The sequence below is a fragment of the Chelon labrosus genome (assembly GCF_963514085.1).
Source record: "Chelon labrosus genome assembly, chromosome: 12".
Taxonomy (NCBI): Eukaryota; Metazoa; Chordata; class Actinopteri; order Mugiliformes; family Mugilidae; genus Chelon; species Chelon labrosus.
Window position 1 is genome coordinate 18,258,231 of NC_140345.1, and position 13,118 is coordinate 18,271,348.

General features: G+C 40.5%; 1 protein-coding gene across 1 annotated transcript in view; it reads right to left on the bottom strand.

The window, feature by feature from the left end:
• Positions 1 to 13,118, bottom strand: part of LOC311497432 (eukaryotic translation initiation factor 3 subunit H) — a 54,528-nt gene that overhangs the window by 17,271 nt on the left and 24,139 nt on the right. The window contains exons 3-4 of the mRNA XM_084557744.1: positions 5,244 to 5,411; positions 1,078 to 1,177 (exon numbers count right to left, since the gene is read on the bottom strand). Coding sequence (XP_084413870.1) covers positions 1,078 to 1,177; positions 5,244 to 5,411 — 268 coding nt within the window. The remainder of the gene's footprint in view (positions 1 to 1,077; positions 1,178 to 5,243; positions 5,412 to 13,118) is intronic.

Consider the following 13,118-nt stretch of genomic DNA (forward strand, 5'->3'; position numbering starts at 1 on the left):
GGAGGGCAGTTCAAAGGGATGGGTCCATTCAACAGTCATCAATCCATGCCTTTCATTTCAAAAAGGTGCACAATATATGCGAGCTTATGTAACATCAAATACAGCAACATGAAAGGGACCGCGCTTTTTTTCTGCACATTGTAGTGGGGGGAAATGAAACACTTTTGAAGTTTTGCATCTTTGGAAAAAAAACACACATTATTGATATTCAGATTTCTTGTCTATTCTAAAAATAATAGGACAGAGACAAGATTGTTATAATGTGGCCATATTGTCCTTTCCTGCCCTCTTTCAATCACGCCCTTATTGGGAACACTGATGGCTACAGATTGGAGCCATAATAAATCATAGGAACTAATGAAAAGCTGCAGAAATGAGAAGGATCCTGACTCTGGGCCAAACACAGTGGGTCAATAACAGAGTGGCTGGCAACAGAAACACGCAGGTGGAGAAATAAAGAGGAAATGGGACAGAGGAATGAAATGATGCAGTTTAACCGTCCTCCTCTCTGCAAATACAGTTGCTTTTAGTGAATTTTAAAATGCAGGTCTTAAGGTTCTAAATGGACAGCCTCGGGAATTTCTTCACTGTGCTGCAATGCTTGAATATGTCTGAGTGTGTATGCCGTGTCCTCGCGCATGTGTTTATGCACGTATGAGTGGGTGCACCAGGACTACCCTGAACTGCCAGGAAAATGGTTCACTCATTACGTTCATTTTTAGCTGCAATTTAAAAGCAATTACGATAAGCCCCGGGGTCACAAAAGGCATAAACATGGTACATTTGTTTGACGGGCAAGGGCGGGCTGATAAATCATCGTCATCAGCATCCATCTCCAACTGCTAATAAATGCCTCCCCTGTGGACGCCAAAGGTGGTATTTGCATCTATCAAATATATATAATTAACAGAGCAAAGCAGCAAAATTGAGAATTTTGATAAACAATGTGAGCCCATGTCTACACATTTAACTATACTCTGTGAATATCTGTGCTACTGTCTGTAAATGATGGAAGAAAATAGCTGTAGTAGTAGTAGCAGTAGTATCCTTCTTTGTGTTCGGCGATTGAATACTCACGCTTCAGGTGTGAAATCTTTCTCCTTGCAGATCTCCATGAGTTTTGGTGTGAGCCTGTAGGCCTTGAGAGACAGGGAGCCTTGGGCCGTCTTTATGGGGTCTAGAATGACAAAATGATGAAGGTGTAAAGAAAGAAAGTGTAATCTGAATTATATTCAAGGACTTAAAATTTTTTATTTGCTGTTAAGCTTTTTTGGGGGGAAAAAAGGCGATATTTTACTTCTTGAGATTTTTCTGTTTGATTCCAAGCATACCTTCACGTAGTTAAATACAAAGCTTTTTACATTTGATCTTGAGTGCTCTGGTAATATACAACGGTGTATTATGGTCCTAATGGTCTCTCGCCATCCACTGGAAAGGTCTTAGGTTAAATGCTTTGATTAATGGTGCCTTGAAGATGAGTGGAGAACGTTCTGCCTCCCATACTTTCTCAGTCAACATGGTTCATGGTCCAGGTCTCCTGTTCAACCCTGTGGACAGCTGCTTCCACCTGTCTACAATGCTGATCTCAATTTGCTGTTCCCTCCAAGTCACACAGAATGTTTGTGAAAAGAAAAAGTAATCCGACTGAATCAAATTAACCAAGGTAACCAAATTATATCCAATATCCAATAATTTAAACTACTATAGCACTTATTTAATATCACTGACTAGTTTGAGAACAAGAATCCTCAGGTCTTTCAGTGATATATGGCACTAAGAAGAGCTAGCCATTTTCTTAAGCTGCTATTTAGCCAAAAGCCCGGTGATGATGTTCCAGGGAGCTCTCTTGCTAAATCTCCTGTCAAAAAGCCGAGCCGAGCTGAACTACTAAAACTGCAAATGGAACCAAGTATGACATGACAACGGTAATGATTAGCCTTCTTTTTCATGCGTGAAATACGGTAATGTGTTTCTACACTATAATATACCCATCATCATAAGACAAAGTCACAACATTATCTCTAAAATGAAAGCATTTTTTAGAAGACTCATTTTTGCACATCCAAAAAGTGTCAGGTTACTATTTGAAAGCACAGAAATAAGTCTAACCGATCTGAAAAGCTGTCCGAAGTGAAAACTCCGGTTATAAACGTAATCTGGATGGCAGCAACGGATAAAAATCAGTCAATGATATATAGTACCTCCCATCAGATCTATAGCTTGATTGAGTTTGTCAGTTCATATCTTCTCTCTATTTTTGGGATGGGAAACTAGAAATCTGAGCAGGGCCAAACTGAGAGGAGGCGGTGCTGCTCTGTCAAAATTACAGTCTGTTATATAAAATCAATGCTGAGGAGCGGCGTTAAAGCAGAATCTAAAAAGAATCAACAGGTACAGATGAGCTCTATTCCACAGAGAAAGTGGGAATATTGGCTCCGACTGAACAGTGAGGCAAACCAGTTTACAGCTTCGACAGTCCCAAACAAGTCTGACAGCTGACTGTCAATCTTGGTGGATGGTAGCAATACTTTGCAAAATATAAATCTCCTACATCCACCGACTGACTGAATTAAAGTTCTGTATGACAAACCTTGGGCTTTAAGAGCCTCTTCAATTTTAGACACATAGCCTTTATCTTTTTCTACCAACTACTAAGCAGTGGTCCAAAGCTAGGCTCTAACATGCGGTGCACACATTATATTATGCATCAGTTCTGCTGGTCAATATCCAATAAGCTGCTGTGCAAAACAGAGAGGGGGGATGGTTTGTTTATATTCTTCGGTCTGCAAATGCCAAGAAGGCGCTAAACCTTAGACAAGCAAGTGAACAAAGTAAATTCCAAGAGACGGTAAATATTGCACCTTCAGGATAAGACAATGGACCAGTGGCATATGAAGACCTCATATTCACTGATCCCCTCAAAAATAAAAGTTGGGTGTTCTAATTCTAGGTTATATCAGGAAGACATTTGGACTGCTTTTCATCTGAAGGAAACTGGTTTTATCCCGTCTTTAAAGGCTGTTTTAGAAACTGCGATCAATCTACTAAAAGAAATGAGGAACCAGCTCAAAAGAAGATACGCGTTCAAAGAGAATATTAAATTCTGCATGACAGAGCTGCTGCTGGTTAGCTCCATCTTAACCTCTTCAACTGCTCACCTCTTGTAAGCAAACTGTCGTCCTGGCAAACACATTTAACCAATTGCTTTAACAGCCCGCTCTAATTCTAAGCTGTCATTAGACGGAAGCTATTAACCCACCAGTTGACCACCTGACGGACTCATTCATCGGCATAAAATGACCGGTGAGCTAATGACAAAGAGAACAAAAAAGAAATCAATTTTCCTTCCGTTTGCCTTTAAACAGAGATAATGTCAATTCCTTTGAGGTGCTTTGATCCGTTAAGCGCCGCATTATTGATTGACATTAACAGGGGCCCTCGTTTAGAATGAGAAGGGGCTGACTGACTGCCTGCATGAGTGGCCAGCTGCCGGGACTAAACTAGAGGGCTACATATGTTAAAATGGTTAAAATGAATCCATGCCTGTCTTTTACTCACACAATCTGAAAACTAGACGAAGCCTGAAGTGATTTTAGAGAAACGAAAATGAGCAGATGGAGTTCCTTTACATTCACCATCTCTGAAACGTGGACGATGAGTCCGTTTGATTCTTCACCTGAAGTGCCTGGCTAAACACTGAGCTGTTTAAATGAAAGATTGTGATTTCAGGTCAGTGAGCTTGTAAGTCTTTTTTGTGTCGCCGGGGCTCGACTTTGCTCTCATTTTTTGGTTCAAAAACCAGAGGGCGGAAAACTCTGCACATTATGAAGTGAGCAATACGCGCTGAAAAAACTTCTCTGGTATTTTGACAGCGTCTATATTTGATGACAGCTTGTGAAAGTCTGTGTGGGTTACATGAGAGCATAAAAGCTCTCACAGAAAACACACAACACGGCTGTTTTATTTAACTGTACACGAATGTATATTGTGTGTCAAGATACTGCCTCTGAACTCAATGCCTCCATGTGATTATAAATCAAGATGGAGTTAGTAAAAATACTCTCTAGTTGTGACAGGGTTGAAATTTATGTAATGTCGATTTTAACATGGCTGTCATTTGTCAACCGTCACCATCTGGGGGGGCATTTCTGGTGAAGCAATTATGGGGAGGTTTTTGCTGCGAAGCATGTGCAGACACTTCACAGTGTCAGGTTGGTGCCTACCGGCTACCTTGTTAATCCTGTCGATCACTCACAGTTTTCTGCTAGTCAGTGCCATCTCTGTTGTTGGCCTTAGAAAGGCTTCAGGCAGATAAGTGCATCACCAGCCTTTATCGTGAGGGTATAAACCTGTGTCTTCTGCACCACCCATGCATCGTTCAACTTTTATTTAAGGACTTCAAAATTTGTGAGATGTAAAATGTCATTGTTGCACATTTGCAAAAAAAAAAAGGAACCCCCTCTAAACATCTGTGCTTACCTCAGCTAATCTTTTCCTACATCTGTCAGACTGATTTATTGCAGAGTCTCTGAATGTGAACCACTGCCAAATATATTAAAACTTCTCAGTGGCGGTTGTATTCTTGGACACATTGATGAAAGAGGACAAATTTGGCTTGTGGTTGTTTAATCCTGATATTGAACCATCTTTACATGTTCCACTATAGAAGTACAATTTTAGTGCTATATGTGATCTTGTATACCTTTTCTGAGGACGCTTTGGTGATTTCAGAACTGGGGTCAGTGTTTTTTTTTTTTACTTAGAGGATCCACTTAGTGGAATGAACATTTTAACTGGAGTTCTCCTTGAACTACTCTCAACAGCATGAACCTCTCGACAGTGGTTGTATGTGAATGGCTGAATGATGGGTGTAACAGGTGACCCTTACCTGCACTGACCCATGGCTGAACCCATCCTGGCTATTCAAACACATTTAATGAACATACATTCTATGTTAACGGCGACTTAAAAATATGACTTCATTTTCACCATTAAAAGCTTCTTGATTACATCCACATTTCTGGAATTGAATATTACTTCCGTGCTATCAAGACAAAATGAGTCCTTTTAATTCTAATACAGCTGAGTTTTTTTGCTTTAATGGTTTGCTATGGCCCAACTTTTTAAATATCTTGCACTGTGGTTCTCCTGTTGTAATTGATTCAGATGTAATAAGAAAACTAGAGAAAATGAACAATCAAAACATGGTATTTCTACACCGTCTTCCTTGAGTGACTACTCACCATAGACGAGTACAACCGACTCTTCAATGGCGTGCTGGTAGCTGAACTGAGAGTCGAGCAGCGCCCGGCTGACAAAGGAGCCATAGTAGGTGGACTGGTACCAGCCCACATGCAGATGGTCAATGTTGACGTGACGCAGGGAACGCATCATCTCCATCTGGTACTGGACTAGAGGCAGAGAGAGAGGGGTAGAAATAGACAGAGCGGAAGGGAAAGTCGGAGAAATGGGACAAAGAAAAAAAATTAATTCAAAATGGACTTCAGAGAAATCAGCTTCCTATTTATTTTTTTTTTGGATCTGTGAATATGTCCATCTGGAACTGGACATGGTGTACTAAGAGTACAAGGGCGGGAGTAGATGGGCAGGAAAAATGGACAATATGGTGAATAAAGAGAGCAACCAGGATGTGAGGGACATATGCAGTAAATCGGAGAAAAACAAAAGCTTCATCTTTTGTCAAGTTAAAACAAACGTCAGCTGGGACCGGCAGTCATCCTCTCATTCCTTATATCAGTAAATACATCCCGATATGGAGCTTCAGCTAGTGGAGAGAAGGCTAGATACATTACAGGGAAAGCCATTTCATTACGACAGACACATCCTAAGGAAGCCCGGCTAGAAACACAAACAACCTGCCTCGTCGTCTGTAAGTAACAACCAAAGCAAGCGAGCAAAACAGGCTCTCTATGCAGGCTAGAGGGAGGAGGATGATAAATCAGGTTGTGATTGGGCAGCTGTGGCCTCCTAGACCCCAGTCTGTAGAGTACATCCCTCTCCTGCTGGGGTTGTTAACAAGAACAAACTAGAGATGTGGAAAAGAGGGATGGTGGAAAGTGAAGACGGAAAGGTGTAGGACACTGGAAAGAGAATTTGAAAGCGTTAAAGAGAGAAAAAGGGAAGAGAACCAAGAGGGACACGTCAGGAAAAAAAAGTGGAAAAAAGGGCAGAGAGCAGAAATAATGGGGAGGAAGTGAAGAAAAATGCAATGTCACATTATAACTAGGGTGACTTTAATTCTTTGACACAAAATTTAAAGCAGGGAGCTTCAGTCGAAAAATATGAACATTTCATTTGGTCACTTGTAGACATTTGACCTCACCGGGTTCATGTTGTACTCTCAAAATGACACTAGCTATGCTTCGGATATTAGTAGAATCTGAAATACCTTCTGGTTATTTGCCAACTTAACTTGCCTTTAAGCAAGCTATCCACAAACACGTCTTGTTGTGCAACACACAGCAAATAAACAGCAATGGTCTGCTCACAACTGAAATCAACTCCTGCAGGAGTGCCCGGGATGAGAAGGAGGAGGAGGACAGCTGTTCCTCCCGATAATAACATTCCACTGAATTTCAACATCATCTGGATTGGTGCACTGGATGGGGACAGACGGCACAAAGGCTCTATTCACCGTCCGTCCTGCAGGATGCAACAGTCTACTCTTTTAATCTAGCCTTTTATTTAGTGATCGACATGGTCAGTGAGACAAAAGCAAGCGGAGTAAACGCACAGTAAAATGCATGGGAAAGGAAGATGAGGAAGAAGAAGAGGAATATGGTATATGACTGTAAACAGAGAGATTGCAGACCGGGTAGCAATTTTGTGACAAACCACAGGAGGAGTAGGGTGTCAGGTGGCGTCTGGCACCGTGTGCGATTCTTATCTGTGATTCTAGTAGCAAACCTACAAGAGATGTGTGTGTAAACTTCAATGAGCAAAAAAAGTGTAGCAGGTGAGAGAAGTTTGTAATTCTGACTCTATAGTGACAAATGAGAAGCAGGTGTGAATTACACAAAGTGCAAGAGACAGGTAACTGAAGAACACAACAGAGCATGAGGAAGGGAGCGAGAGTGGTAGTGACAGCGAGAGTAAGTCTGTGGAAAAGTGGCTCTGCCGAGGGGCAGGCTAGCAGCAGACTCCAAAACACACCGAACTCAATGCCACATAAGTACTGTATTTGTTGCATGTGCATGTCTATGCCTATCAGAATGGGTACTTAGTTCTTAACCACCACTGATGCGTGTACCTGCCCCAACAACCTATTATTAGCAGGGAAATTGTGCACATAGCGATCGGTATCTGAAGCAAAAGCTGAATGCTGGAGGATTGACAAGAGAGGCTGGGGAGCCAATCAGCAATTTCCCCTCCCTTATCCAATCAGTACATCGTTTCAAGTTCTTTACACCCTGAACAAGTGTACGATATTTTGATATGAAGTTCACTAAGTGTTAGTTTTATTTTATAAAAGTTTAGACTAGTTCCTTGAGCACAAAGTTGTATTCAATTTAAATGTAGACAGTTGTGCTCTAAAAGTTTGGCTATTCTGCAATGTCCAACAAGGCGTGTTTACCTAGTATCAACTTTTTTCTGCACTCCAAAGAAGTCAAGCACATGTCAAGTTTTGTTGTTTTGTTTTCTTACCTTTTAATTCATAAATGTTACCATTCAAAATGTAATGAGTCTTCTTGTAACTTTAAACCTTTCTCTAGTAAGTCAAGATTTCACCGGTTCTATCATTTTTTTTTGTGTTCAAGTGTCTTCAAAGGTAATGACATCCAATTCAGCTTTGGGTTGGGTGTCACTCCCATGTATTTAAAGCCGTGTCAAATGTCTATGTCTTGAGCTTTTTGGGTAACTTGTGACACAGTCTAATTATCTCTAATTTGATGGCCAAATTAAATCAAGTCCTATGGTATGATAGGCCTCAAGTTTTTACAGCACTCCAATTAAGAACAAGACATGTTATGTTGCTTCGTTTTCTTACTTTCTAACTCAAAAGTTAAAGGGAGTAACATTAACAAAGTTGGTATTTGTGAATGTTTCGCAGGAAATGCCACGTGTCAAATTTCACGCATTTTGTTTTGGGCATGGAACCTTAATAAGCCTACACAAGAAGTAAACAAACATTTAATGTCTGAAAGCCAGTTGGCAAACCGCACATTTAAAAAACTGCACTGCTGGACATACACAAATTGGAAATATGTTTGACCACATATCTCTGGCTATTTTTAAATCCCTTGATTAACTGTACTATTCAGGATCCAAAATAAACCCTTTAATTTTATAGAATGTATAAAGAAAGTAGTTTCTGCATTTGATAATCATGTACTATTGTCACTTAAAGACACTGTTTTAGGAAACCGTGTTTTCGAAGTGACAAACATCAGCAAGGATTTTTACATTGGCATTTTATTCAAATTTAGATGATAATATATAAAAAGGAGCTGATGTCATCATGTGATCTTTCTTGGATCTCACTTAGAGAGAATCTTCTTAATGGCAACGTGGATGCTGGTCAGAAAAATGTAATTTCCTCTTCTGGTGAAGTGCACTCCATCTGATTTGAATATTGTGTTGTTAAAGAATCTCAGGAGGTGATGATAACTTCACTGCCAAAAAAGACAGCGCCCTTTCGCATGCTTCTATTGACAGTCTTCCTGTCATTATGTATGTGTCCTGGCCTCCCGTATCGCTATGCTTGCCACTAATGATGATGGAGGAATATGCTATATTCATTGAGGGAAATTCTGCATCAAATCCCTCATGATTTGTGGTGCAAGTTCTTTGGCAGACACAAGCCCCAGGAAGGACACTGTTCCAGCAAATGCCTCCTTTGCCGAACCACTCGACTCAGGCATTGAGTCCAGTGTTCTCTCCAAACATTTGATATGCTGACACCACTCTGTGTTTAATATAACTGGATCCGGTGATCCATATCTTTGTTACTTCCTTGATTTCCTTGGTGGAGCTTCTCTTACCCCGCTGTGTCACTCTCAAAGCCTTCTTTTTTCTCTTCTAAGAATTGGGCTGAATCGCATCAGAAGAGGTGTGTTTCGAGATGCTTTGAATCACTGCATCAGTGGTCCTCCTCTTGCTCTTACTTTCTGTGGGGATATCAGAGACGCCTTTGCTGCCCCGTGAAGTTTGATCGCAGTGTCTCTTGTCGTAGAACTCCCTCTTCTTCCTTACAGAGGATGTAGTGCTGGGTTGGTGTTTTGGGTAACATAGGCACCCTTTCTTTTGAGTGGAGACTTACTGGGTTCTAAGCCAGAAGTATCCTCTTTACACACTGACAGCAGGGTTTGTGGACTTGGGCCTCGCGGGAGAAGCTGGTGGATTCTCGGTCTCCTGAGGGTGTCTCCCGGGTGGAATCAGTTTGAAGCGTGACTCCACATGGGAGCTAAAGTCCAAGGGATGCAGGCTTGTGGCAAAAGGATTCTGCATGACCTTGCGGGAGGTCTTTCTTTCAATTGGATCTAGCTGTAGCATCCATTGAAACTGCTCCACAAGGGTGTCCATATATGCCTTGTCTGTCATACCACATATTCAGTACAGTTTCTCCAAATGTTTTTCAAACAAAAACAGTTTGAAGTAACTTCACTCTTCTCACTGTCTGATGACACAAAGTACAACCAAGTAAAGTTAAGCTGGTATCAACTTTTACTGACTCCAAAGAAGCCAAGCACAAGTTTTGTTGCTTCGTTTTCTTACCTTTTAATTCCTAAATGTTAACAGCATTAATATTAAAAATGTAATCATTTTAACCCTTTCTCTAGCACCATCATCAAGTCAAAGCTTTTCCTGGTCCCATTTCTTTTGTGTTCAAATGGATGCAAACTGTCACTGTCATTTAGCTCAGCCTACTGACTACAATGGGGTTGTCAAAAATAATAAAAACGTGTCGGCACAACAGTTCAATGGTACTACAAAAGCACAGCCTCCAAGATGAAAACACAGTTGAACCGCGCTCTCAGTTTTAATTATGAGTATTCTAACCTTCAAAAAGAGTGCAGGTCTGTTATGGTAGAATGTAATTGTTTTCACTACTGTACATAAGGGTCTGGTAAGTCAGAGTATAGTTGACAAATTAATGGGAAATACATCATAATGGTGTCCTGTTCAAGTCTATAGTCAGGCCACTGGTTTCCCAATACTCAAGTCAGGTCATGATGGAAAGAAAATATTATAGGCCAAATATATATCCTTATAAACGTTCACTACAGTTCAACAATCCAGTTACCAGGATCCCATGTTTCCTCTATTCAGAGATATCAAAAGCTTTCTCTGTTCCATAGCCCGAATATGATCAAAACCATGATGAGCCTCATAATTGGGATACTGATGGGAATGTAAACACAGTTAATGTTGAAGAAGCATAATAAGCAATCTAAATGAGGCATTATATTTGCCGTTATGACTTGCTAGAGTTTATGATTGATCAATTATGAGTGACTTCCAGCTAATTAATACTTACAAGGATAACTGTAGAGGTTTGCCACAAATATTCTATATGATTATGAAAAGAGAGATAAAATGTAACAACTGCACATGTGTTTAAATGTTTAAATTTTCTCAACCAACCAACCGAGGGCATTAGTTTGCACTATTATAAGTTGGTAAGTGGTAATACATGTAACTCAATCACGTGTCTTGCTTTTCAATTAAGCCACTAATCGACAGTGCTTTCAGACAGACATCAAAGTCATTAACCTTTCTTTCACCCAATGTTACAGTTTATATTCAACACGGATGTCAGGCTTTTCGTCTACATTTCACTTTTTCTTTCTTTCTTTCTACTTTAAGATGAAAAGGTGGATCACAATTATTCTTAGTATCCTCAAGATGTATTTACAGCTAAGATCTTTTTGACTGATGATAAGAAGACTCAGCTGTGAAAAGACGATGGAAGGTTATGAAATCTTTGTGTGCATGTGTGTGTGTATGTGTTTTTTTTTTTTAAGTGCTGAGAAATTGAAAAGCACAGTCTTGGCTCCAAAGAAATGTGAAAAACATTGGTGCCTGCAGGCCAACTGAGCAGCTAAGAGTTACCAAGTGACCAGGGGCCCACATGGCACCCACACACAGATTATTAAAGATCATGCTGCAAGAACAGCCATATAAAGCTCTTCGGTGATCATTTTCTAATTTTAAATAAAGAATAGAGACAAATGTAGGGTTAAATGGTTATTTTGACTTTGGGACAGTTTACTTGTTTAAATAATGTCCCTCAGTATACGGTGCATTTGCTTCAAATCCGCATTAGAAACTGTAATGCTGTTGAACTTATGTTTCTTTTGGTGTTATTTAATTCAAAAATACACATTTAAAAAACCTGCAGTTGCAATGATGCAGAGGAAAAATAAAAACTCCAAATATTGATTATAATAGATCATCACTTGCAAGACAAGTGTCAAGAAGTCTCTATTTTTAAATACTGAAGGACATTAAATGACACCACTGTGCAGCCCCGCTACTCATTTGCATTAAAAGCCATTAAAGTCTAGACTGACTTTACAGTGACTGACTTGCATTCTATCCATCTGAATGACACTCAGCAACTCAAGCAGACGGGCATGCCTCCAAACAAACTACTACACGCTGTACTAAGATCAGAAATAGACAGAAGACACATGCAGTCAGTCAACTGACTTTCATCCTGATAGCTAAACAGAGATTCAGACAGCTGAGTAAGACAACAGGCCAGTGGCAGGCCAGCCAAGCCAGCTCATCTAACACAGATCTAATACAACGCCACTATAGCCGTGAGGGGAAAAGCCAAAACCAACTGTATGACCATCTAAAGCGTGTATACTTCACAATATACTGAAGTGATAAATCCTCTAGAGATCACAAAATCTGTGGAGTTGCAGGGTAGGTGAAAACAGAAAAATATTTTTATAGCTGTACTATACCTTTTTATAAGAAAATAGAAAGAAAACATATTTTCACTCTAATAAGTGGGCTGTTAATCATTCAGTTTGTGCATTGACTAGTTTTATAGTTAAACATAAGCCATAGGCAAAAGGATAATTAAATCAGATAAAGACAGTTTATGTTATGTTTTCCCTTTGAACTATGGTGAACTTTAAATGACCAGTGTGGAGGATTTAGTGGCATCTAGAGGTGAGTTTGAGGATTGCAGCCAACTGAATTTATCACTTTCCAAGTGTGTGGGAGAACCTACAGTGGTTGCCACTTCAATGTAAAAACACAAAATTGGTTTTGTAGAGCTAGTTTTTCGTTAATGGGCTGCTGTCGAAACATGGCGACGCAGCATGGCAGGCTACATGGAAAAGGACCAGAAAACCACAACAATAACATCATTTCTGCTAAGTGGTCCATTTAATCCTACACACTGGACCTTTAAGCAAAGCACTTATCTCTCATAGCAAACAGCATATCACAGATGATCGTCCAAAAAACAGAGAAGTAGAGTGCTAATCCAGCAGAGTGTAAATGCAATACATAATGGCTATCTGTGCTTTTTATTCTCTTGCCTTTCTAACATTATATTTGCAGCCACCATGGGCCCTATCTGATGAGGTGCCTGGTATGATAAAAGTATAACAATACCTTTGTGCAGCCCAAAACTCTTGGTCCCACCGTGACAGGCTAGTTTAGACAGTCTTTACACAGGCTTCGCAACAAGAGAGAGAATGGAGACTTCCTACTCCCCATGGTTGCATTACCACAGCAGCCTGTAATATTCTGTGAACATATCGGAGGTATTAGCCTGAGAGCAGCCAATTTAACAATATCATCAAGGTGCGGAGGTTGGAGCGAGCGCTACCATTTGCTATTCCTCACTCGTTTCTGCTGCCCTGCCGCCTCTCCTATCAATCAATCAGGGTCCCGAGGCCAGACAGGGAATGAGTCTGCCCATTCCCTTAGTGCTGCTTGATTGTGTGTGTGTGTGACAGGGAAAGGAGCGGGAATGGAGTGTGTGAATGAGGCAGAGACAAAGTGAATGTGTGTTTAAAGGAACGTGTGTGTTCAGTAAAGAAAATGGAAAATGGACAAGGAAGTCGAATGTGATGCTGAGCGCAAGCGCAAGACGTGGGAGCGCAAGAATGTGTTTGCGAGGGTAAGCGGGT